Source organism: Xenopus laevis, chromosome 8L, assembly GCF_017654675.1.
Source record: "Xenopus laevis strain J_2021 chromosome 8L, Xenopus_laevis_v10.1, whole genome shotgun sequence".
NCBI lineage: Eukaryota > Metazoa > Chordata > Amphibia > Anura > Pipidae > Xenopus > Xenopus laevis.
Window position 1 is genome coordinate 132,972,329 of NC_054385.1, and position 26,726 is coordinate 132,999,054.

Sequence of the window (26,726 nt, forward strand, 5' to 3'; positions counted from 1 at the left end):
CCTGGGAACACTATAAATCATTTTATACCTGCAGGAGTTCTCTTAAAGGGACCCTGCTTTGTCTTCTGGAGCGAAATTGATTTAATCCGTAACCAGCAAATAAAACGGAGTGGATTCCAGACTCGCTGCACCAGTTTCTGCCGTCGTCGTTATTGCAATTCCCCTGCCAGTCATTTCCATTTCTTGTACAGAAATTCAATTTATTCTTGGGGAATTTGGGCGGAACCCGCTGATCCGGCGGCTGCTGCTCCTCCCATTTAACCCAATCGCAAGCCCCTGCCCTCCCGGCAGTTTTAAAAAAAAATGTTACAAATAAAAACTGAAGACCAACTGCAATTTTTGTTCAGATAGTAATAATCATATGACAAGTTACTTTGAAGGTGAACTTCCCCTTTCAATGGAATCATCCTGTGTGCAGTCAGACCCTTTGCTTATTTTTTGATCTGTTGGTTTTTTGTGCAGCACACACACGTGGAATTATTTGCCTTCTTCTTCTTCTGACTCTTTCCAGCTTTCAAATGGGGGTCTCTGACCCCATCTAAAAAAACAAATGCTCTGTAAGGCTACAAATGTATTATTAGTGTTACTTTTTATTACCCATCTTTCTATTCAGGCCTCTCCTATTCATATTCCAGTCTCTTACTCAAATCAATGCACGGTTGCTAGGGAAATTTGGACCCTAGCAACTAGATGGCTGAAATTGCAAACTGGAGAACTGCTGAATAAAAAGCAGCATAAGAGGAGGAGTAACAGTAGAGTAATGTTTAAAAATTTGCATTTCCTTGTATGTGGCTGTCGCTACTTCCTTTCTTACAAAACACAGCAGGCCCATCTTGCTTTACGGCAGGGATTCTAGATATATTCACAGGATCAGCGCATGGCATGTGGAAGGATTCTTTACCCTCTAAATGGGTGGTTCTCCTTTGAATTAACTGTTAGTATGATGTAGAGAGGGAGATTCTAACACAATTTGCAATTGGGTTTCATTTTTTATTATTTGTGGTTTTTGAGTTATTTAGCTTTTTATTCAGCAGCTCTCCAGTTTGTAATTTCAGCCATCTGGTTGCTATTGTCCAAATTCCCCTAGCAACCATTCACTGATTTGAATAAGAGACTGGAATATGAAGAGGAGAGGCCTGAATAGAAAGAAGAGTAATAAAAAGTAACAATAACAACAGATTTGAAGCCTTATTGAGCATTTGTTTTTAGATGGGGTCAGTGACCCCATTTGAAAGCTGGAAAGAGGCAGAAGAAGAAGGCAAATACTTCCAAAACTATAAAAAATTAATAATGAAGACCAAATCGCTTAGAATTGGCCATTCTATAACATACTAAAAGTTAACTTAAAGGCCACTACAAGGCCTGTTAACATTTACAGCACTGCTGGCTGGAAAGAGACCCGACGGATTGAGCTTACAGAGTGTAAGAAATAAAAGGCAAATTCAGAATAACATAAAAATATCCAAACCTCTAATGAGACAGAAAACAGACCCTTTAACGCTTGTGTTAAAGAATAAATCAGACTATTCACAAAGGGGGTGTGGTTATATTCCCTTTAATGATGATGACACTGGTCCATTTATTCCATAAATCTGGAATAGAGGAAATAAGGAGGAAACTGAAAGGCAAATAGCAAAAAAAACCACAAGTTTAGAGTTTATTGTGCATTTGTTCAGGGGACAGTGGGAGTGGCTGCTGAGCGAATTTGAATATTGGCTGCGGTGAGGGCGGTGCTCTGGCGAGTTTGGCGGCATCGAGGCCTCAGGCGCTCTCCCCTCTTTCACCTCTTTTTCATGTGTTTGACGTAATACTCGTTGCAGGCGATGAGGAGGCCGGCTATGAGAGAGCAGTAGCTGCGGAAGTTCACTTGCCCTTTGCGGCAGTCATCCAGGTCCTTCATGATTTTGTCCACAGTCATGGGGTCGTTTTGGTTCTAAACAGGCGCAATAGGTTAAAAAAAAGAAATATAAAGAATAAATTCCCAGTAATATTGTTACTTTGTTATTAATAGACCGGCTGTATTCCTGCAATATCCACCCCTATTCATGGGTCAGACTCACTGGAATTGTGTTCCCTGAAAGTAACCGACAACCACTTTTTATTTACTTTTTCCTCCTTGTATTTAACCAAAAGAAATAAAAGGAGGTGAATGTTTAACCCTAGCCTGACTGATTTTGTAGGTTCAGCCTTGGCAAAGCTGCCAGTTATACCAAACGACTCCAGTTCCACTGTCCTGTTATTTTGCATGGCTTTACAGAAACAAGTGCAGGCTGCAACATGCTTCTATGTTATCTGTTAATCAGACAGGGGGGATTTAAATGCACCCACCTCTGTTCATCTGAATTCCAATATTTTCCCTTGTCCCCTGAGATTGTTCCTGGCACTACTCCTCCCCCTCCCCTAATGTGTGCAGAATAATAAATACCAATGTACAAGATGGGGCTTGCTCAAGGGGTGGAGTCTATTCTGGCTCAGGGCTTGACTGAACGTCTAAATGAAGTCTTGCCAATAACGCTGATACCCTAATTACTGGGTATAACAACAATTAGCATCTTAAAGGGGAAGCAGACACCCCATCAGAGCTGACTCTAGTTAGCACTCACACAGGCAGGCTTACATGTCCATATGTACTCAGCTAACTGATTGAAGTTGTTTAGTGTGACATTTTCTTTCATTTGGAAAACATTTTTTGGGTGGAGTTCCCCTTTAATGAAATGCACCTTCAGAAAACCTGGCTGATGAACTGTCTAGAAAGGATCCCAAGATACACTAGTCACTCCCACAATCAAATATCTCTGCCTGTCTCTATCTCATCATCCTCAGTTGAAAAAGAAGATTAACTAGAACTAGAGAAGATTCAGCCCTGTCCCCATATAAACTGCCTACAGCCCATCAGCAGATTTTATTGAAGGCTTGGGGGGATAAGACACTCCTTCTTCTGGGTTTATTATACATGGAATTGGCCCTGTATTTATCTGCTGTGTGTTCTGGGTATTATACATGGAATTGGCCCTGTATTTATCTGCTGTGGGTTCTGGGGTATTATACATGGAATTGGCCCTGTATTTATCTGCTGTGTGTTCTGGGGTATTATACATGGAATTGGCCCTGTATTTATCCTGCTGTGGGTTCTGGGTATTATACATGGAATTGGCCCTGTATTTATCCTGCTGTGAGTTCTGGGGTATTATACATGGAATTGGCCCTGTATTTATCTGCTGTGTGTTCTGGGGTATTATACATGGAATTGGCCCTGTATTTATCCTGCTGTGAGTTCTGGGGTATTATACATGGAATTGGCCCTGTATTTATCTGCTGTGGGTTCTGGGGTATTATACATGGAATTGGCACTGTATTTATCTGCTGTGAGTTCTGGGGTATTATACATGGAATTGGCCCTGTATTTATCTGCTGTGGGTTCTGGGGTATTATACATGGAATTGGCTCTGTATTTATCCTGCTGTGGGTTCTGGGGTATTATACATGGAATTGGCCCTGTATTTATCCTGCTGTGGGTTCTGGGGTATTATACATGGAATTGGTCCTGTATTTATCTGCTGTGGGTTCTGGGGTATTATACATGGAATTGGTCCTGTATTTATCTGCTGTGGGTTCTGGGGTATTATACATGGAATTGGCCCTGTATTTATCTGCTGTGGGTTCTGGGGTATTATACATGGAATTGGCTCTGTATTTATCTGCTGTGTGTTCTGGGTATTATACATGGAATTGGCCCTGTATTTATCCTGCTGTTGGTTCTGGGTATTATACATGGAATTGGCCCTGTATTTATCTGCTGTGGGTTCTGGGGTATTATACATGGAATTGGCACTGTATTTATCTGCTGTGTGTTCTGGGGTATTATACATGGAATTGGCCCTGTATTTATCTGCTGTGGATTCTGGGATATTATACATGGAATTGGCCCTGTATTTATCTGCTGTGGGTTCTGGGGTATTATACATGGAATTGGCCCTGTATTTATCTGCTGTGTGTTCTGGGGTATTATACATGGAATTGGTCCTGTATTTATCTGCTGTGAGTTCTGGGTATTATACATGGAATTGGCCCTGTATTTATCCTGCTGTGGGTTCTGTACTAGCCGTATCTCTTATGAAACTTTATGAAGCCTGGCACAATACCAGTCCTTCACACCAACCATCAGAAACCCATGCTGAGAAATGGATCTGCAAAAGAACCCAAGACCTGTTCCTCTCTCACTGCACATTCAGAAAACTTGACGACTCTGTAAATATTTTCAGAATTCCCGTATTCCATAACCACGTTCTTTGAAACCGAGTCCAGTTGCTTTCACATTGGAATGTTGTGGGCTAATTTGTGGTTCAGACTTTTTCCAATTAATCATGAATTTTGAAATGAACCGTTTGGGCACCAGAGAAAAAAAAACGACACTGGAAGGCAAAATATTAAAAAAACAAGATTGGGGTTTATTTGGGATTTGGTCACGTGACAGTGGGAGTGGCTGCAGAGGAAATAAGCTATTGGCTGCCACGCGGCGGTGTTTTGGCGAGTTTTTCGTCATCAAGACGTTGGTTCTTCTCCGCGTTTTCAGACTTTCATGTGTTTGACGTAATAATCGTCGCAGGCGCAGAGGAGGCCGGCTATGAGAGAGAAGAAGCTGTGGAAAGACACTCGCCCATCGCGGCAGTCGTCCAGATCCTTCATGATTTTGTCCACGGCCAGTGGGTCATTTTGGTTCTAAACAGGCGCAAAGGACACAGGGTAATTGGTTAAAGAGCTGACTGGAAGTACAGAAGTAGCATGGCTACATACAATGAATGCACTTTCTAAGCTTCCATTGTTAACATGGGGCAACCTGTATAATATTCATCCCAATGTGGGACCAGCTGTATTCAGTGCTTTGTGGTCCAGGAATGGGTCTGATTTATACAATAGACTAAATCTAGACTAATTGAGGTTGTGTCCTGAATTCTCTTTTAGATCCATTTCCCGGCATGGGTTCCCGATGGTTAGTGTGAAGCAGAACTGGTGTCAAACATCTAATCTGTGGTGGCATCATGAAGGTTAGAGCAGAATCTGATATATATATATATATGGTCTTTTGAAACGGGAACTTGGCCAAATCTGGCCAAACATTCATATCACCGATGCAGGGCCAACTCCTACTCACCTTCAGGAACTCTGAGAACTCGCTGTCCAGAAGCTTCTGCAGGTCGTCCCGGTTCATGTAGTTCTTCTCTCCTGCAAACTTGTGGAAAGTCAACAGCATTTTCTCCATGGAATGTTCTAGCTCAGAGGGGGCCACCATCTTTTCTGGTTCTGTAAAGCAAAGACCACCCCCATGTTATTTGTTCTTGTTGTATAACCCATTGATTTAGTGGCACATCCTGATGGCTATATCTGGAATATTTATTTTGGCTTCACTGATAACACTCAATGCCAGTCTGCAGCTGCCAAGGCCCATCAAGATTCGTTTCTCTATAGGGTAAAGACTCATGGGAGGAGAGAGTCATTGTGCCACATGGGGAGTAAGGATTATCCTTCTGTAATGGTGCCAGGTCCGGACTGAGAATTAAAATAGGCCCTGGCATTTCAAGTACACAGAGGCCCAATCAGCCCACATAGAGGCCCAAACAGTAGCTATGTCTGTTTGAGGTGAAAAATTCCCACTGGTCTTGATGGTTGTCCCTCTAGAGACAGAAGAGATAAAGGTGAAGGGTGGATGGTGCTGGGCTGACCATACAGAGCAGTTGTTTTCTCCATTGCTCAAAAGGGATAGAAATAGCTAAGTACAGAGAAGAGCGACTGAGCTGATAAAGGGAATGGGAGGGATCAGTTATGGGGGAAGGCAAGTTGGGATTGGTTACACTGGAGAAGAGACAGTTAAGGGGGATATGATCACTATATATAAATATATAAGGGGGATATGATCACTATATATAAATATATAAGGGGATATGATCACTATATATAAATATATAAGGGGATATGATCACTATATATAAATATATAAGGGGATATGATCACTATATATATAAATATATAAGGGGGATATGATCACTATATATAAATATATAAGGGGATATGATCACTATATATATAAATATATAAGGGGATATGATCACTATATATAAATATATAAGGGGGATATGATCACTATAAATAAATATATAAGGGGGATATGATCACTGTATATAAATATATAAGGGGGATATGATCACTGTATATAAATATATAAGGGGATATGATCACTATATATAAATATATAAGGGGGATATGATCACTGTATATAAATATATAAGGGGGATATGATCACTGTATATAAATATATAAGGGGATATGATCACTATATATAAATATATAAGGGGATATGATCACTATATATAAATATATAAGGGGGATATGATCACTATATATAAATATATAAGGGGATATGATCACTATATATAAATATATAAGGGGATATGATCACTATATATAAATATATAAGGGGGATATGATCACTATATATAAATATATAAGGGGATATGATCACTATATATAAATATATAAGGGGGATATGATCACTATATATAAATATATAAGGGGATATGATCAGTATATATAAATATATAAGGGGATATGATCACTATATATAAATATATAAGGGGGATATGATCACTATATATAAATATATAAGGGGATATGATCACTATATATAAATATATAAGGGGGATATGATCTCTATATATAAGGGGATATGATCACTGTACATAAATATATAAGGGGGATATGATCACTGTATATAAATATATAAGGGGATATGATCACTATATATAAATATATAAGGGGGATATGATCACTATATATAAATATATAAGGGGATATGATCACTATATATAAATATATAAGGGGATATGATCACTATATATAAATATATAAGGGGATATGATCACTATATATAAATATATAAGGGGGATATGATCACTATATATAAATATATAAGGGGATATGATCACTATATATAAATATATAAGAGGGATATGATCACTATATATAAATATATAAGGGGATATGATCACTATATATAAATATATAAGGGGGATATGATCACTATTTATAAATATATAAGGGGATATGATCAGTATATATAAATATATAAGGGGATATGATCACTATTTTTTAAATATGTCAATAGTAAAAAAATGAAGCAGGAAGGGGTGGGACCCTTACTATCAGAGGGGGATCAGCTGGTTGATGAAAACAAAATAAAAGCGCAGATTCTGAACTCGTATTTTTCATCTGTTTACACAAATGAAGAACCAGTAAGTGAAGGTTTCCTTCTTAACACTCCCAATTCTAGTAATACAACTAATGATGCATGGTTCACACAAGAAGAAATTCAAAAGAGACTTGAACAGGTTAAGATTAACAAAGGTCCAGGGCCAGATGGTATTCATCCCAGGGTAATTAGCGAGCTTAGCTCTGTGATTGCCAAACCTCTTTACTTAATTTTTCAGGATTCATTGAGATCTGGTATTGTGCCAAGAGACTGGCGAATTGCTAATGTGGTGCCTCTATTCAAAAAAGGATCCCGTTCTCAGCCTCAAAACTATAGGCCAGTTAGTCTGACGTCAGTATTAGGAAAGCTTTTCGAAGGGTTAATAAAGGATAAGATACTGGACTTCATAGCAAATCATAATACTATGAGTTTGTGCCAGCATGGTTTTATGCGTAATAGATCTTGCCAGACTAACTTAATTTCTTTTTACGAGAATGTAAGTAGAGACCTCGATTCTGGGATGGCAGTGGATGTGATTTACTTAGACTTTGCTAAAGCATTTGATACAGTGCCACACAGAAGGTTACTGGTTAAATGAAGGAATGTTGGCCTGGAACATAGTATTTGTACCTGGATAGCGAACTGGCTAAAAGATAGACTACAAAGAGTGGTGGTAAATGGAACATTTTCTAATTGGACCAGTGTTGTTAGTGGAGTACCGCAGGGCTCTGTACTAGGTCCCTTGCTTTTCAACTTGTTTATTAATGACCTGGAGGTGGGCATTGAAAGTACTGTTTCTATTTTTGCAGATGAGACTAAATTGTGCAGAACTATAGGTTCCATGCAGGATGCTGACACTTTGCAAAGTGATCTGTCTAAACTGGAAAACTGGGCAGCAAACTGGAAAATGAGGTTCAATGTTGATAAATGCAAGGTTATGCACTTTGGCAAAAATAATATAAATGCAAGTTATACACTAAATGGCAATGTGTTGGGAGTTTCCTTAAATGAAAAGGATCTAGGGGTCTTTGTAGATAACACGTTGTCTAATTCTGGGCAGTGTCATTCTGTGGCTACTAAAGCAAATAAAGTTCTTGTATAAAAAAGGGCATTAACTCAAGGGATGAAACATAATTGTGTCTCTTTATAGGTCCCTGGTGAGGCCTCATCTGGAGTATGCAGTTCAGTTTTGGACTCCAGTCCTTAAGAGGGATATAAATGAGCTGGAGAGAGTGCAGAGACGTGCAACTAAATTGGTTAGAGGGAGGGAAGAGTTAAATTATGAGGGGAGACTGTCAAGGTTGGGGTTGTTTTCTCTGGAAAAAAGGCGCTTGCGAGGGGACATGATTACACTTTACAAGTACATTAGAGGACATTATAGACAAATGGCAGGGGACCTTTTTACCCATAAAGTGGATCACCGTACCAGAGGCCACCCCTTTAGATTAGAAGAAAAGAACTTTCATTTGAAGCAACGTAGAGGGTTCTTCACAGTCAGGACAGTGAGGTTGTGGAATGCACTGCCGGGTGATGATTCAGTTAATGCCTTTAAGAATGGCTTGGATGATTTTTTGGACAGACATAATATTAAAGGCTATTGTGATACTAAACTCTATAGTTAATATAGGTATGGGTATATAGAATTTTAATTAAAAGTAGGGAGGGGTGTGTGTATGGATGCTGGGTTTTCATTTGGAGGGGTTGAACTTGATGGACTTTGTCTTTTTTCAACCCAATTTAACTATGTAACTAACTATGTAACTATGTAACTATATATAAATATATAAGGGGGATATGATCACTATATATAAATATATAAGGGGATATGATCACTATATATAAATATATAAGGGGGATATGATCTCTATATATAAATATATAAGGGGATATGATCACTATATATAAATATATAAGGGAATATGATCACTATATATAAATATATAAGGGATATGATCACTATATATAATATATAAGGGGATATGATCACTATATATAAATATATAAGGGGATATGATCACTATATATAAATATATAAGGGGATATGATCACTATATATAAATATATAAGGGGATATGATCACTATATATAAATATATAAGGGGGATATGATCACTATATATAAATATATAAGGGGGATATGATCACTATATATAAATATATAAGGGGATATGATCACTATATATATAAATATATAAGGGGATATGATCACTATATATAAATATATAAGGGGGATATGATCACTGTATATAAATATATAAGGGGGATATGATCACTGTATATAAATATATAAGGGGGATATGATCACTGTATATAAATATATAAGGGGATATGATCACTATATATAAATATATAAGGGGATATGATCACTGTATATAAATATATAAGGGGGATATGATCACTGTATATAAATATATAAGGGGGATATGATCACTGTATATAAATATATAAGGGGATATGATCACTGTATATAAATATATAAGGGGGATATGATCACTATATATAAATATATAAGGGGGATATGATCACTATATATAAATATATAAGGGGATATGATCACTATATATATAAATATATAAGGGGATATGATCACTATATATAAATATATAAGGGGGATATGATCACTATATATAAATATATAAGGGGGATATGATCACTATATATAAATATATAAGGGAATATGATCACTATATATAAATATATAAGGGGGATATGATCACTATATATAAATATATAAGGGGATATGATCACTATATATAAATATATAAGGGGATATGATCACTATATATAAATATATAAGGGGGATATGATCACTATATATAAATATATAAGGGGATATGATCACTATATATAAATATATAAGGGGATATGATCACTATATATAAATATATAAGGGGATATGATCACTATATATAAATATATAAGGGGGATATGATCACTATATATAAATATATAAGGGGATATGATCACTATATATAAATATATAAGGGGGATATGATCACTATATATAAATATATAAGGGGATATGATCACTATATATAAATATATAAGGGACAGTAATGAAATAAAGAAAGTACAGAGAAGAGCAACTAAGCTGATAAAGGGAATGAAAAGAATCAGTTATTGGGAAGATGGGCCAAACATTTTTGTTTGTATTGAACCTTTAGTTAAGGTGAAAGTAAAGCTGATCAGGACCAATAACACTAATGGTGTATGTGAGTTACAATCACATAATGATCCCTAATGATCAGAGGTGGGAAGTGTAAGAGGAATCTTGTGTCTCTGGTACAAAGACAAATTGATCAGATATTTAGGCCTTTGTGGTCCGTCTAATGGAAAGGGATGAGTCAGGGGCCAATTATACACTTCCTATATTAGTCATTATTAACTCCCCCAGTTTAGCCGGAGCCGCTGAGCTCTAGATGGGAATATGATGGAGCATAAGAGCCTTTAATTCTGTGCATTAAGAAAATAGCTCTTAAAATGTATAATTATGCCGAGTATCCGGGGACGATACTGTGGGAAATGTGTGTCGCTTTGTGCCAGTAAATCCTTATAAATTGCCCCCCTGTCTGTTGTTTCGATCAATGTGCTGCTAGACAGCTGAGCTCACACTCATTCGGCATTGTAGGTAAAACAATGATAAAGAAACTCAACTCTCCTAAGTGACTACAAATCCCAGAATCCCTAGCAAGTACATATGTCAGGACACTAATATAAGGCACAGTCGATCTATTCAGCGAGTGCTGGGAGTTATAGTTTCAGAGCGGACACACTGCTGCTCCTGTACATACACTAGAGGCAGATAATAAAGACGCCCAGTGGGGAAAGTTGACTAAGCAGTGACAAAACCACTTCACCCCTGTATCTAAGGACACACGTTCCACATAATCTGCACTAAACGACTTGTTTATCCTGCGCTGCCTCATTCCTTCCTGTTCTGCCCCATTAATAATCCACATTGTCCCACAGGGAACCATTATACCCAATAAATGTACTGGGCAATAAGCTGTATCCTGGTACTGTGTAAGGGAATGAGTAGAAATGATGGAAAGATCCCTTTATACTGTACCCTCTTCCCATACCCTCCTACTGTACTCTTCTACTGTACCCTCTTCCCATACCCTCCCACAGTACCCTCTTCCCATAAACTCCTACTGTACCCTCTTCCCATACCCTCCTACTGTACCCTCTTCCCATACCCTCCTACTGTACCCTCTTCCCATACCCTCCTACTGTACCCTCTTCCCATACCCTCCTACAGTACCCTCTTCCCATACCCTCCTACTGTACCCTCTTCCCATACCCTCCTACTGTACCCTCTTCCCATACCCTCCTACTGTACCCTCTTCCCATACCCTCCTACTGTACCCTCTTCCCATACCCTCCTACTGTACCCTCTTCCCATACCCTCCTACAGTACCCTCTTCCCATACCCTCCTACTGTACCCTCTTCCCATACCCTCCTACTGTACCCTCTTCCCATACCCTCCTACTGTACCCTCTTCCCATACCCTCCTACTGTACCCTCTTCCCATACCCTCCTACTGTACCCTCTTCCCATACCCTCCTACTGTACCCTCTTCACGATGCTCAACATAACTCCCAACAATTTCCCTGTCGCACCCACTCAGCACCCAAGTTAAGAAAACAAACGCTGGGACCTAAAGGATTATGGGTTGAACCTGCCATAGAATTAGCTACTTGGCCTAACAGCATGGTTATTGTGTTATCATCACCAGCATAGAGATTGTGTCATCATCAGCAGCAAAGGGATGTTTATTGTATTGTCACCAATATCAAAACAATTGTATCCTCATAATGACTCCCAAGGGGATAGTTACTATATCATATCACCCTCAATGATTTCTTATTGTATCTTCATCACCAAAGGGATTGTGTCGTCACCACCAGGGAAATCACAATGGATAATTCTCAGGGAGACACTGAGCTCATGTGCGAGGAGAACTGACATTTCTGCTTTCATTTAGAGGATTTTCAGATGAATATCGAATATGTAAGCACAGTAATAAAGTATGTGAGTGTGGGGGTGTAAGTGTTGAGTAAGAAATCCCAGTGAGTGTGTAAGACAGACTGTAGTGCAACAGGGTGTGGCAGCAGTTAATGTGAGTGTGGACTCTCTGCCCCGGGTTATCAGTCAGTTTACAGAGACCAACTGCAGGCCCGTCTGTGTCCTTGATTTATTTAATCCCTTCGCTGACCTTTGGGCAGGATTCCCAAATAGTATTCCCCACCCTGCCCGGAGCCTATAGGATTCCCTGCAGATCTGCGAGTGACCTGGCAGGGAGTTGCAATGGAAGTGTCTGTGGGTTTATTCCCGACCCAAACTTGCACCAGCCCCCCCCCCCAGAGTAAACCCCCGCCCTGCACCCAACACCCTACAGACAACTGTAAATACAATAGAGCCTTTAAGGTTCAGGAACTACGGCTAGTACAGAGGTACATCATTTCTTGACTGCAGAACTTACACTCCAGCTCCGAGAATTTTGAATGCAGGTTTCAGGGAGTTGCCGGTGTTTCATGCGGGGACATTAATATTAATAAATCCACCCAAAGTGATGATCCATGTGACACTTTTACATTCAATTCTTTTTCCATATTCCCAGGAGGCCCCACCTAGTCCTGCAGGTGAGATACTCAGTACTAATGTATATAGAATATGCTTCACAAATATAATGAGTAAAATACCCTGTTGGGGGGCCCATTATATAAAGGAGAAAGCTGCTGCTACGGACTACAACTCCCAGCACACCTAGAGCTTTTAACAACAGGAGGGGCACATTGCAGAACCCTGATATGTCCAATTGTACAGCCCCAAAATAAGAGAAAAACCTGTGCAATTTGGAACCTAGGGGGTAAGTGTTCCATTGTTCCCCCAATCCCTGGGCTCAACTGTATCCCCCAATCCCTGGGCTCCACTGTCTCCCCCAATCCCAGGGCTCCATAGTTCCCCCAATCCCTGGGCTCTTCTGTACCCCCAATCCCTGTGCTCCATTGTACCCCCAATCCCTGGGCTCATCTGTACCCCCCAATCCCTGGACTCAACTGTATCCCCTGGGCTCCACTGTATCCTCCAATCCCTGGGCTCTTCTGTACCCCCAATCCTGGGCTCTTCTGTACCCCCCAATCCCTGGGCTCTTCTGTACCCCCCAATCCTTGGGCTCCACTGTATCTGATAGAATTGGAAATAGAGAGAAATAACTGACGTTCCCCAGACTGATACCAGGGACACCCCCAGACTGGTCACGAGTGCAACAAACCTACTGCCCCTCCCTGTGGCTACCAACTGCTGAGCCCTGGCATCTTCTTATGTCTGGCACTGAATGATCTGATGCCCTTGGGCTGGCAGAACCCCAGTGTTGTTGTGCTGAGCTCTCACACTGCTGGGAGTTGCAGTTTCACACCAACACTGATACAGAAAGTACATCAAACAGCCGGTGCATGAAATAATATTCATTTTGTACTGATGTTCCAGCCACAAGGGCTCGTCTCGTGTTTGGGTGGGGCACGTCCGACACCCTCTGCCCCTCAGTCTAAAACTGCCCCGAAATATCAGCCTAATGGGGTCTGTACTGAGCAAGTGAATAAGATAAGTGAATATCTGCCCCAGGCTTTATTGTCTTCAACTACTTGACTAAAACAAGATATTCTTCTGGGCACAGAGCGGGGGACATTGATAAGTGGGGGGCAGATTGGGCTCTGGTACCTCACAAGCTTTAGTGGAACTACAAGTAAATACAGGGGTTTGTACCCTCCAGATATTGGGCAGAGAAACAGTCTCTCTGGATCCCTATTGGCTCCTCTACTTCTGGGGCCACAGGTCTCTATTCCTGTATAATTGCCCCCCTGCTGGTAAGATTGGGGTACAGAGCCGCCGTTATATTGGGGTCTGTATCTGAGCAATGGGCCTCGTGTAATACAGACGCCACTTTAATTCATATTCACTTATAGAGAATGTCAGCTTTTGGGCCAAGCCCTTCCCTGCATGCGGTGAATAAAGCGAAGTTGTACTCACCTTGTGTCCTGCCTGGGGCTGAGTCTGTGTCTGTGGGTGAGATACTCGGCGCTGCTCTATACAGGAAGGAAACTCCCAGGACCTGCCCCTGAATCTCTGAGTCACATCCCATAATAACCCCCTCCCTCCTGCCAAATACAAGGCCCTGTTCTCTCTTCTTTTTGGTGAAAAAGATTTTCCCATTCCAAGAATTTTATCCCCATTCCACCCCCTCCCACTTGCACAGCCAGGAATGTACAGAACAAAGCAGGGAGTTGCAGGGCCTCACCCAGGCAGGGTGCAGGGAGTAGGGATCTATCAGATCACTGGGGGGATTGGGAGATGGATGGGCTATTGTTTCTATGGCACATACCTGCACTGGGTCCAACTCCCTGCACCCGCCAACCTTATTATTCCATTACTCATTAACATAACATTTCTGCTCTCACTAATTAACTCTATGTGTTCTGTGTCTCAAGCTTTATTGGAAAAAATCAAAAAGACAGCGATACCTGTAGCAGCCAGTGGCTGAAGGATATGGAAATAGTTAAAAAAAGATTATTAGGACATGAATATCTTAACGCGTTTTGTGCCAAATGGGCACTTACTCATAAACTCATCTAGCTCTAGTCTCCCATTATACCACTAGAGTGTAAGCTCCTTGGGATAGGGTCTTCCATTATACAACTAGAGTGTAAGCTCCCTGGGACAGGGTCTCCCATTATACCACTAGAGTGTAAGCTCCTTGGGACAAGGTCTCCTATTATACCTCTAGAGTGTAAGCTCCTTGGGGCAGGCTCTCCCATTATACCACTGGAGTGTAAGCTCCTTGGGACAGGGCCTCCGATTATACCACTAGAGTATAAACTCCTTGGAGTAGGGTTTCCCATTATATCACTGGAGTGTAAGCTCCTTGGGACAGGCCCTCCCATTTTACCACTGGAGTGTAAGCTCCTTGGGACAGGGTCTCCCATTATACCACTGGAGTATAAGCTCCTTGGGATAAGGTCTCCCATTATACTTCTAGAGTGTAAGCTCCTTGAGACATGGTCCCCATTATACCACTAGAGTGTAAGCTCCTTGGGGCAGGGTCTTCATTTATACCACTGGAGTGTAAGCTCCTTGGGACAGGGTCTCCCATTATACCTCTAGAGTGTAAGCTCCTTGGGACAGGGTCGGTCCCCGTTATACCACTAGAGTGTAAGCTCCTTTGAGCAGGGTCTTCATTTATACCACTGGAGTGTAAGCTCCTTGGGACAGGGTCTCCCATTATACCTCTAGAGTGTAAGCTCCTTGGGACAGGGTCCCCGTTATACCACTAGAGTGTAAGCTCCTTGGGACAAGGTCTCCCATTATACTTCTAGAGTGTAGGCTCTTGGGACAGGGTCCCCATTATACCACTAGAGTGTAAGCTCCTTGGGGCAGGGTCATCCTTTATACCACTGGAGTGTAAGCTCCCTGGGACAGGGTCTCCCATTATACCTCTAGAGTGTAAGCTCCTTGGGACAGGGTCCCCGTTTTACCACTAGAGTGTAAGCTCCTTGGGACGAGGTCTCCCATTATACTTCTAGAGTGTAGGCTCCTTGGGAGAGGTTCCCCATTATACCACTAGAGTGTAAGCTCCTTGGGGTAGGGTCTTCCTTTATACCACTGGAGTGTAAGCTCCCTGGGACAAGGTCTCCCATTATACTTCTAGAGTGTAAGCTCCTTGGGACAGGGCCTCACATTTTACCACTGGACTGTAAGCTCCTTGGGACAGGGTCTCCCATTATACCTCTAGAGTATAAGCTCCTTGGGACAGGGTCCCCGTTATACCACTAGAGTGTAAGCTCCTTGGGGCAGGGTCTTCCATTATATGTCATGTTCTGTACATGTGATTTCTCCAGGGCTGGAGAGCACAGAGAGGGGGTCGGTGGTGATGATTCAGAATTTCCCAGAAGTCTTCAGTCAAATTGAGGCTCTTGAATTATTCAGTTTGGGAGCCATTAGGAAATTGCTTTTGGGACCAATATGTGACCTTGTGGAAATACAGAATAAGTAATGCCCTGAGCTTCTATACAAGGAAACACTTATCTCTTCTGAGTGACTTTCCTTCCAGCCAATGACTACTGATTATTCTGATTACTGGATTACGATGAAGTTTTGGTGCAGTTCCCCTTTAATCAATGTCTCTGCGGCTCTTGCCTATAAGTAATGGCTCTGCCAGTGAGATACACGCTACTCCTCTATACATTCTCTTCTGGCCCCGCCCACCAGTGATGTCACCCAGACATTGGTTTGTGTCCAAGTGATGAGAGAGCGGCTGTACCTGGGGATCAATAGAGGAGACTGGGAGTTATTAGTGAGTAATGACAGTGGGGATGTTACTATGGGGATAAACACTAACCCAAAATGTCTATTTTATGACTTTGAGCCCTGACACACCCCTTTGGGACCATGTTGGGAAGCCAATCCTTAGGGGAAGTTCTATTCAACCTCTTTATTAATGATCAGGGAGTGAGATCTCACCATCAGCATAGGAAGGGGTTCTTTACTGTAAGACAGTCAGGTTATGGGATTCCCTACCAAGAGAGAGGGAATGAGTGATTCATTGGTGGGGAGGAAAGAAGATCTCACTATCAGTATAGGAAGGGGTTCTTTACTGTAAGGGCAGTCAGGTTATGGGATTCCCTACCAAGAGAGGGGAATGAATGATTCATTGGTGGGGAGGAAAGAAGATCTCACTATCAGTATAGGAAGGGGTTCTTTACTGTAAGGGCAGTCAGGTTATGGGATTCCCTACCAAGAGAGGAGGAATGAGTGATTCATTGGTGGGGAGGAAAGGAGATCTCACCATCAGCATAGGAAGGGGTTCTTTACTGTAAGGACAGTCAGGTTATGGGATTCCCTACCAAGAGAGGGGGAATGAGTGATTCATTGGTGGGGAGGAAAGGAGATCTCACCATCAGCATAGGAAGGGGTTCTTTACTGTAAGGACAGTCAGGTTATGGGATTCCCTACCAAGAGAGGGGAATGAGTGATTCATTGGTGGGGAGGAAAGAAGATCTCACTATCAGTATAGGAAGGGGTTCTTTACTGTAAGGGCAGTCAGGTTATGGGATTCCCTACCAAGAGAGGGGGAATGAGTGATTCATTGGTGGGGAGGAAAGGAGATCTCACCATCAGCATAGGAAGGGGTTCTTTACTGTAAGGGCAGTCAGGTTATGGGATTCCCTACCAAGATAGGGGGAATGAGTGATTCATTGGTGGGGAGGAAAGGAGATCTCACCATCAGCATAGGAAGGGGTTCTTTACTGTAAGGACAGTCAGGTTATGGGATTCCCTAACACCTGACACATCAGTAGGCAGAGGACACAGGGTTGTGGGTTTGGAGACTTTATTACAAGAAATGGTCAGAGAACAAATGACATGAGAAGTTGAGGGGTCACTCAGGGTTTCTTGGGGTGAGTGCTCCTCAGCATCGCCTCCTGACACGACACCATGATGCCCCCCACCAGGTTCATGAACTCCTGGAAGTTGATCTGTCCGTCCTTCTTGTCATCCACCGAGCCGTCCATCTGCTTCATCAGGTTCTGCACAATATTGGGGTCCTTCTGGCCCTGTTGGGGGGGGGTCATGAGACTTAATGGAGGTCACTGGTTATTTGGCACCTAAGGGCCTTTACCCTATGTCCCCTATTAAATTGGTTGTTCACCTTTAAATTAACTGTTAGTATGATGTAGAGAGGGATATTCTGAGACAATTTGCAATTGGTTTTCATTTTTTATTATTTGTGGTTTTTGACTTATTTAGCTTTTTATTCAGCAGCTCTCCAGTTCAGCAATCTTGTTGCTAGGGTCCAATTTCCCCTAGCAACCATGCACTGATTTGAATAAGAGACTGGAATTTGAATAGGAGAGGCCTGAATAGAAAGACGAGGAATAAAAAGTAACAATAACAACACATTTGTAGCCTTACAGAGCTTTATAGATGGGGTCAGAGCAACCCATTTGAAAGCAGGATAGAGTCAGAAGAAAAATGCTAATTTTTCAAAAAGAATAAAAAATAAATATTGAAGACGAATTGAAAAGTTGCTTAAGTTTAAGGTGAACCGGCCCTTTAATCATGAATCAAAGTCGGGATCCCAAACTGACCCCCGCAGCTCCACCTCCCTCCCTTTATACTGCACGCACCCCCTTTATACTGCACCCCCTTTATACTGCACTCCCTCCCTTTATACTGCACTCCCTCCCTTTATACTGCATTCCCTTTATACTGCACTCCCTCCCTTTATACTGCACTCCCTCCCTTTATACTGCACTCCCTCCCTTTATACTGCACTCCCTCCCTGTATACTGCACTCCCTCCCTGTATACTGCACTCCCACTCCCCCCCTTTATACTGCACCCCCTTTATACTGCACTCCCCCCTATATACTGCACTCCCCCTTTATACTGCACCCCCTTTATACTGCACCCCCCTTTATACTGCACCCCCCTTTATACCTGCACCCCCCTTTATACTGCACCCCCCTTTAAACTGCACCCCCTCCCTTTATACTGCACTCCCCCCCTTTATATACTGCACTCCCCCCCTTTATACTGCACCCCCTTTATACTGCACCCCCTTTATCTGCACTCCCTCCCTTTATACTGCACTCCCTCCCCTTATACTGCACTCCCATCCCTTTTATACTGCACTCCCCCCCTTTTATACTGCACGCCCTCCACTTTATACTGCACTCCCCCCTTTATATGCACGCCTCCCCTTTATACTGCACTCCCTCCCTTTATACTGCACTCCCTCCCTTTATACTGCACGCCCTCCCTTTATACTGCACTCCCTCCCTTTATACTGCACTCCCTCCCTTTATACTGCACTCCCTCCCTTTATACTGCACTCCCTCCCTTTATACTGCACTCCCCCCCCTTTATACTGCACTCCCCCCCTTTATACTGCACCCCTTTATACTGCACTCCCCCCTTTATACTGCACCCCCTTTATACTGCACCCCCTTTATACTGCACTCCCTCCCTTTATACTGCACTCCCCCCCTTTATACTGCACCCCCTTTATACTGCACCCCCTTTATACTGCACCCCCTTTATACTGCACTCCCTCCCTTTATACCTGCACTCCCCCCTTTATACTGCACTCCCCCTTTATACTGCACTCCCCCCCTTTATACTGCACTCCCCCCCCTTTATACTGCACTCCCCCCCTTTATACTGCACTCCCCCCCTTTATATACTGCACCCCTTTATACTGCACTCCCTCCCTTATACTGCACCCCCTTTATACTGCACCCCCTTTATACTGCACCCCCTTTATACTGCACTCCCTCCCTTTATACTGCACTCCCTCCCTTTATACTGCACTCCCTCCCTTTATACTGCACTCCCTCCCTTTATACTGCACTCCCTCCCTTTATACTGCACTCCCTCCCTTTATACTGCACCCCCTTTATACTGCACCCCCTTATACTGCACCCCCTTTATACTGCACCCCCTTTATACTGCACCCCCTTTATACTGCACTCCCCCCCTTTATACTGCACTCCCCCCCCTTTATACTGCACTCCCCCCCTTTATACTGCACTCCCCCCTTTATACTGCACTCCCCCCCTTTATACTGCACTCCCCCCTTTATACTGCACTCCCCCCCTTTATACTGCACTCCCCCCCTTTATACTGCACTCCCCCCCTTTATACTGCACCCCCTTTATACTGCACTCCCTCCCTTATACTGCACCCCCTTTATACTGCACCCCCTTTATACTGCACCCCCTTTATACTGCACCCCTTTATACTGCACTCCCCTCCCTTTATACTGCACTCCCTCCCTTTATACTGCACTCCCTCCCTTTATACTGCACTCCCTCCCTTTATACTGCACTCCCTCCCTTTATACTGCACTCCCTCCCTTTATACTGCACTCCCTCCCTTTATACTGCACTCCCTCCCTTTATACTGCACTCCCTCCCTTTATACTGCACCCCCTTTATACTGCACCCCCTTTATACTGCACCCCCTTTATACTGCACCCCCTTTATACTGCACTCCCCCCCTTTATACTGCACTCCCCCCCTTTATACTGCACTCCCCCCTTTATACTGCACTCCCCCCTTTATACTGCACTCCCCCCTTTATACTGCACTCCCCCCTTTATACTGCACCCCTTTATACTGCACCCCCTCCCTTTATACTGCACTCCCTCCCTTATACTGCACTCCCCCCTTTATACTGCACCCCTTTATACTGCACTCCCCCCCTTTATACTGCACTCCCCCCTTTATACTGCACCCCTTTATACTGCACCCCCTTTATACTGCACCCCCTTTATACTGCACCCCCTTTATACTGCACTCCCTTATACTGCACTCCCTTTATACTGCACCCCCTCCCTTTATACTGCACCCCCTCCCTTTATACTGCACCCCTCCCTTTATACTGCACTCCCTTTATACTGCACCCCCTCCCTTTATACTGCACCCCCTCCCTTTATACTGCACCCCCTCCCTTTATACTGCACTCCCCCCCTTTATACTGCACTCACTCACTCACTTAAAGAAAAGCAGTTTTCTTGCCTCTCCCTGTCCATAAGGAATAACAGAGAGGAGGCGGGGCCTGTGGGGAAATGTTACCAGGGCGCCACCTGCTGCTCATAGTGATCACTGCGCTTCTCTTGTCTCCTCCCTCATTTAAAGGAACAGTTGATTTACGTGCAGCCTGATCCCGAGTGGCACCCACTCAGACCCGGACTGGCAATCTATGGGTTCTGGCAAATGCCAGAGGGGCTGCTGTATAGTTCCATAGAAAGTGACCATATAGTGGGCTGGTAGGGGGCTGTTTTGGGCTGGTAGGGGGCTGTTTGGGCCTCTGTGTACTTGGAATGGCAGGGCCTATTTTGACTCCCAGTCCTGGCCTGCACCCACTCACCTCGGTGAAAGTTTTCAGCTCCGTCTTCATGAAACTCTCGAACTCCTTGTAGTCCATTTGGTACTTGTCCCCGCCCTTGCCTGCGTACTTCTGAAAAATGCGAATGATGTTCTCCATGGACGACTCCATGTCCGTGGGCTTCTTGTTAGAGGGGTTGGGCTACAGCGAGAGAAATAGGGGCCACTCAGTGATTCTTTCAAGCAAAAAAAAACCCAAAGTGAGCCTGGCCGGCAGCTAGATATCCCTCTATAATGGGACTGTCCCACAAGCTGGTCAGACTCACTTTGTGCACATCAGCTGCAGCCATTGGTTACTTCCCTGGTGCTTTCTCATTGGCTGGAGAAAGGAATGTAAATACCTTGTAGCCCTCGGGGAGCTTACACAGAGCAGCATGGCAGCCCACCATCATCCCACCAATCAGATTGAGGAATTCCTGGAAGTCCAACTTATCGTCTGGTTTCTTGTCCATCCCCCCATCAACGGACTTCATCATTTGCTTCAGGACGTCCTTATTCTTCTGGTTCTGCCAGGGAGAGAGAAAGAGGAGGTGTCAGCGCCCCATTACCCTAATTCATTGGCGCCGTTTAGTAGACATGGGCCAGAACCAGGGAGAGAATTACCAGGAGAGAGAAGCTGTGGATTCAGCAGGAGATACAGGGAGGAAAGACAAGAGAAGCCCCATGGAGTCCCCTGCAAAGGACACAGTTCAGTCAGTTGAGAAAAGAAAGTGCTAAAGGAGTAGTCTGTGCAGGGAAGGGTGTCCAGGAAGCAGTAACTCACACAGGAGAAAGAGCAGAGCTCGGATTTCATGAAGTCCTCAAACTCCTGGTACGTCATGGTGTCGGCGCAGCCGTCCTTCCCCGCAAAACGCTGGAAAATGACGATGATCTTCTCCATGTTGCGCTCCATTTCCGACGGGGAGGTAGTGCGCATCTGGGCCTAAAGCAAGCGGGGGAGAGGTGTTAGTGCTCAGGCTCCAGGTACAGATAGATAGTGCCCTGGGGCAGAAAGGCCAATTCTAAGCAACTTTTCAATTGGTCTTCATTATTTATTTTTTATAGTTCATGAATTATTTGCCTCCTGACTCTTTCCAACTTTCAAATGGGGGTCACTGACCCCCCTCTAAAAAAAATCCTCTCTAAAGCTACACATTTATTGTTATTGCAACTTTTTATTCCTCCTCTTTCTATTTAGGCCTCTCCTATTCATATTCCAGTCTCTTATTCAAATCAATGCATGGTTGCTAGGGGAATTTGGACCCTAGCAACCAGGTGACTGAAAGTGCAAACTGGAGAGCTGCTGAATAAAAAGCTAAATAACTCAAAAACCACAAATAGTAAAAAATGAAAACCAATTGCAAATTATCTCAGAATATCCCTCTCTACATCATACTAACAGTTAATTTAAAGTTGAACAACCTCTTTAAGGTGACAGGGAGAATCTAGACATTTTCCCAGAATGCCATGCTCCCTGGGGTGGAACTGAATGTGCCCAGGAATGTGCCAGTATTTGCCCAATTCTGCTGATTTAGAAGCAAGTGAAACCCTATCAGAATCTCTGCAGACAGGCGGAACACGTTCCCACTACCTCATACGCACGGCGTGACTGTAACAAACATCAAAGCAACGACATTCCTTCTACAGAATAAAGGGCAGGGCTGACTAAATGCCGCGCAATGTTATATAAGTGCCCAGTGGCACCGGCTCATTGGCTCACGGCAGGTTCCCAAACTCAAATGACATTAAACCTCTGCAGCTTCCCTATTCTCTGTCTCCTATAGAATCTCCATGGTACAGGGCTGCTTCCTATTGGTGCATGCTGCAGCCTGTACTGGCTTCTATGTAACCAGCAATGGGACTCAATAAACAGCAGCCCTGCAGCACGGGGGGTTATATAGAAATCCTGGTGCAAAGGCAGTAACTGGAGTGAAGGAGGGACTTGTTTATACAGAGCTCACTGATTCAGCAAACTCTCCTGATTGCTGGGAACAGGAGCACCAATAAAAACCAAACATATGAACTCAGGTGTGTATTGTACATTGATGTCAGGTGCTAACACACTGGTTCTTCCAGAACATTCTCTATGTAGATCTATAGAAATAAAGCTCATGGGCCAATGAGGAGAGATTCTGGCTCATTCATTTCTATGTCCAACATGTCATGGGATAGATACAGGGAACAGCCTCCCAGCAGAGGTGCACATATGAAATAAATATTTACATGGGCAGGTAAGGAGCAATATAAGTAAATGACCGGCAGGAGCTGTTGGACCCGGGAGTTGCCATGCTGACGAGTAACAGGGAACTGAGCCAGAGGATTATACAGGTTTAAGATACAGAAAAATACAGATTAGAACAGGGATCAGGTAATTCTCTCCTGTAGTCGCATTGCACTGAGACAGTGACACCGCAGGCAGATTTAATGGGGAAGGTACTCACTGTGTGACAAATTCTGCTTCTGTATTTGATTCCGAGATGGGGAAGGGGAAGAGGAAAAGGAAGAGGGAGAGGAGGATGATAGGGAAGAAGGGAGAGGAAAAGAGGAGAGGAAAAGGAAGAGGGGAGAGGAAAAGGAAGAAGGGAGAGAAAGAGAGGAAAAGGAAGAGGGGAGAGGAAGAGGAAAAGGAAGAGAGGAACAGGGGAGAGGAAAAGGAAGAGGAAAAGGAAGAGGAACAGGCAGAGTAAGAGGGGAGAGGAAAAGGAAGAGGGGAGAGGAACAAGGGAGAGGAAAAGGAAGAGGGGAGAGGAGATGAAGAGGGGAGAGGAGATGAAGAGGAAGAGGGGAGATGAACAAGGGAGAGGAAAAGGAAGAGGGGAGAGGAAGAGGGGAGAGGAACAAGGGAAAGGAGATGAAGAGGGGAGAGGAAGAGGAAAAGGAAGAGGGGAGAGGAACAAGGGAGAGGAAAAGGAAGAGGGGAGAGGAGAGGAAGAGGAAAAGGAAGAGGGGAGAGGAACAAGGGAGAGGAAAAGGAAGAGGGGAGAGGAAGAGGGGAGAGGAAGAGGGGAGAGGAGATGAAGAGGGGAGAGGAAAAGGAAGAGGGGAGAGGAGAGGAGATGAAGAGGAAGAGGGGAGAGGAACAAGGGTAAGGAAGAGGGGAGAGGAGATGAAGAGGGGAGAGGAAGAGGAAAAGGAAGAGGGGAGAGGAACAAGGGAGAGGAAAAGGAAGAGGGGAGAGGAGAGGAAGAGCAAAAGGAAGAGGGGAGAGGAACAAGGGAGAGTCAAAGGAAGAGGGGAGAGGAGATGAAGAGGGAAGAGGGGAGAGGGGAGAGGAAAAGGGGAGCGGAGATGAAAAGGGGAGAGGAAGAGGGGAGAGGAACAAGGGAGAGGAAAAGGAAGAGGGGAGAGGAGATGAAGAGGGGAGAGGAAGAGGGGAGAGGAACAAGGGAGAGGAAAAGGAAGAGGGGAGAGGAGATGAAAAGGGGAGAGGAAGAGGGGAGAGGAACAAGGGAGAGGAAAAGGAAGAGGGGAGAGGAGATGAAAAGGGGAGAGGAAGAGGGGAGAGGAACAAGGGAGAGGAAAAGGAAGAGGGGAGAGGAGATGAAGAGGGGAGAGGAACAAGGGAGAGGAAAAGGAAGAGGAGAGGAAGAGGGGAGAGGAAGAGAAAAAGGAAGAGGGGAGAGGATAAGGAAGAGGGGAGAGGAAGAGGAAAAGGAAGAGGGGAGAGGAACAAGGGAGAGGAAAAGGAAGAGGGGAGAGGAAGAGGAAAAGGAAGAGGGGAGAGGAAAAGGAAGAGGGGAGAGGAAGAGGAAGAGGAAAAGGAAGAGGGGAGAGGAACAAGGGAGAGGAAAAGGAAGAGGGGAGAGGCGAGAAAGAGGGGAGAGGAAAAGGAAGAGGGGAGAGGAACAAGGGAGAGGAAAAGGAAGAGGGGAGAGGCGATGAAGAGGGGAGAGGAAGAGTAAAAGGAAGAGGGGAGAGGAACAAGGGAGAGGAAAGGGAAGAGGGGAGAGGAGATGAAGAGGGGAGAGGAAGAGGAAAGGAAAAGGAAGAGGGGAGAGGAAAAGGAAGAGGGGAGGAGAGGAACAAGGGAGAGGAAAAGGAAGAGGGGAGAGGAGATGAAGAGGGGAGAAGAACAAGGGAGAGGAAAAGGAAGAGGGGAGAGGAGAGGAAGAGGAAAAGGAAGAGGGGAGAGTTAAAGGAAGAGGGAAGAGGAAGAGGGGAGAGGAAGAGAGGAGAGACAGAGAGACAGTTTGGGTTACTTGGTGCACCCATGTCCTGCTCCCCCTTCTAAACTCACAAACTTATGTGGTTTTACACATCTGATGCTGCTGACTGCCCAGGGAGAACCTTTTGCTTATCTGCTGCTCCTTCATTATAATGTAGTTATAGTTCTGTAGCAGGGTTAGCAGGGCATGCTGGGAGTTGTAGTATAGCAGCTCCCAGGCCTATAAACAGCCAGGCACTTCCTGTTGTACCCCCCGCACTTCCTGCCCAGAGTGAGATCAGCAGCTCGGGCTCCTGTGACTCATAGTTGGCAGCCTCGGGCCCCTCACATGTACAGACTCATCATGTACAGACACACGCACTCACTCGCCCGCCCACTCACTGGTATTGCCAGTAACCAGTGCAGGGGCCACTATGTGAGGGACTCAGGCTGGAGGGGCTGCTGAGACTTTCCTGGGGTCCTCCATCCCCAATAACTGATCCTTTCTGCCAAATAATCAGCCCCTCCCTTTAACTCCTGCAATAATCGCATTATATTCTCTCCTGCAACAATTGCATTATATTCTCTCCTGCCAATAAAGACTGAACAGTTCCAGATGACGTATCTGTGAACAGAAACATATAAAAACCTTGGGATTTGGGAAGCGGCCGCCCAGTAGAGGTGGTAGGAGGGGGGGGGGATCTTCTGCCCCCCATGTACAAAATGCTTTAGTAAATCAGAGCAATCATTCCGCTGTGCCATTTGAGGGGACTGTTCTTTTACATGAGGTTTTATATGGTTTATAAAGGGAATCAACATGGCAACTCCCAGTAATATTCAAGATAATGACAATAAACTTCCTATCGGTGCTGCCCTCCAGCTGTCTGTGAGTGATGTGAGTGTAACACAAGCAGAGAGGCAATAAAATGGGAATTTGTTGTTGAACTACAACTCCCAGAACCCCATGACAGCGCTTGGGGCCCACAGGCCGTTCCCTGATTAATATCTGTATAATGATTCGTGGCCATTGGGAGGCTTCTAATAAATGCAGGTTGCTGGGCTGAATACAAGGTGAGCTGGGGGGATTGTGCCTGTACCCCACCCTCGGTCTTCTTTAAACTGGAGCCCAGCAGTGAGACAGAGAAGGAGAGGGCAGGAGGGACTCACCATGGTGCTGGAGGTGCAGGAGGGCTGGTGCTGGAGCAGAGAGACAGACGACTGTGCAGAGCTGGAAGGGATGAAATTATAAGAGCACAGAGCCGCACCCAGTGAGAAGAGCAGCCAACACCCCTCCCTAATTCTACATTCCTGCCTGTAACTGCTTCTCTGCTAAACTCACTCACTGTAACAGGACTGCCCCGGGCAACTGCCACCTCCAGCTGGCACTTGGGCTTTAGTCAAGGGGCTTTAACTGG

The 26,726-nt window shown here is 44.2% G+C and overlaps 2 protein-coding genes across 3 annotated transcripts; both read right to left on the reverse strand.

Annotated features, from left to right (window-relative positions):
- Positions 1-1,539: 1,539 nt before the first annotated feature.
- Positions 1,540-14,307, reverse strand: s100a10.L (S100 calcium binding protein A10 L homeolog). 2 transcript variants are annotated; one of them, NM_001085771.1, is given in 3 exon segments: positions 1,540-1,933; positions 5,153-5,301; positions 14,276-14,287. In NM_001085771.1, coding segments are annotated over 2 exon segments (291 nt in total). In that variant the 5' UTR covers positions 5,291-5,301; positions 14,276-14,287; the 3' UTR covers positions 1,540-1,780.
- Positions 14,308-17,613: 3,306 nt separating this feature from the next.
- Positions 17,614-26,512, reverse strand: s100a11.L (S100 calcium binding protein A11 L homeolog; the record flags this gene model as incomplete). Its single annotated transcript, NM_001091786.1, is given in 5 exon segments — positions 17,614-17,853; positions 21,172-21,330; positions 21,530-21,694; positions 21,952-22,110; positions 26,479-26,512. Coding segments are annotated over 5 exon segments (657 nt in total).
- Between the last annotated feature and the right edge of the window lie 214 nt (positions 26,513-26,726).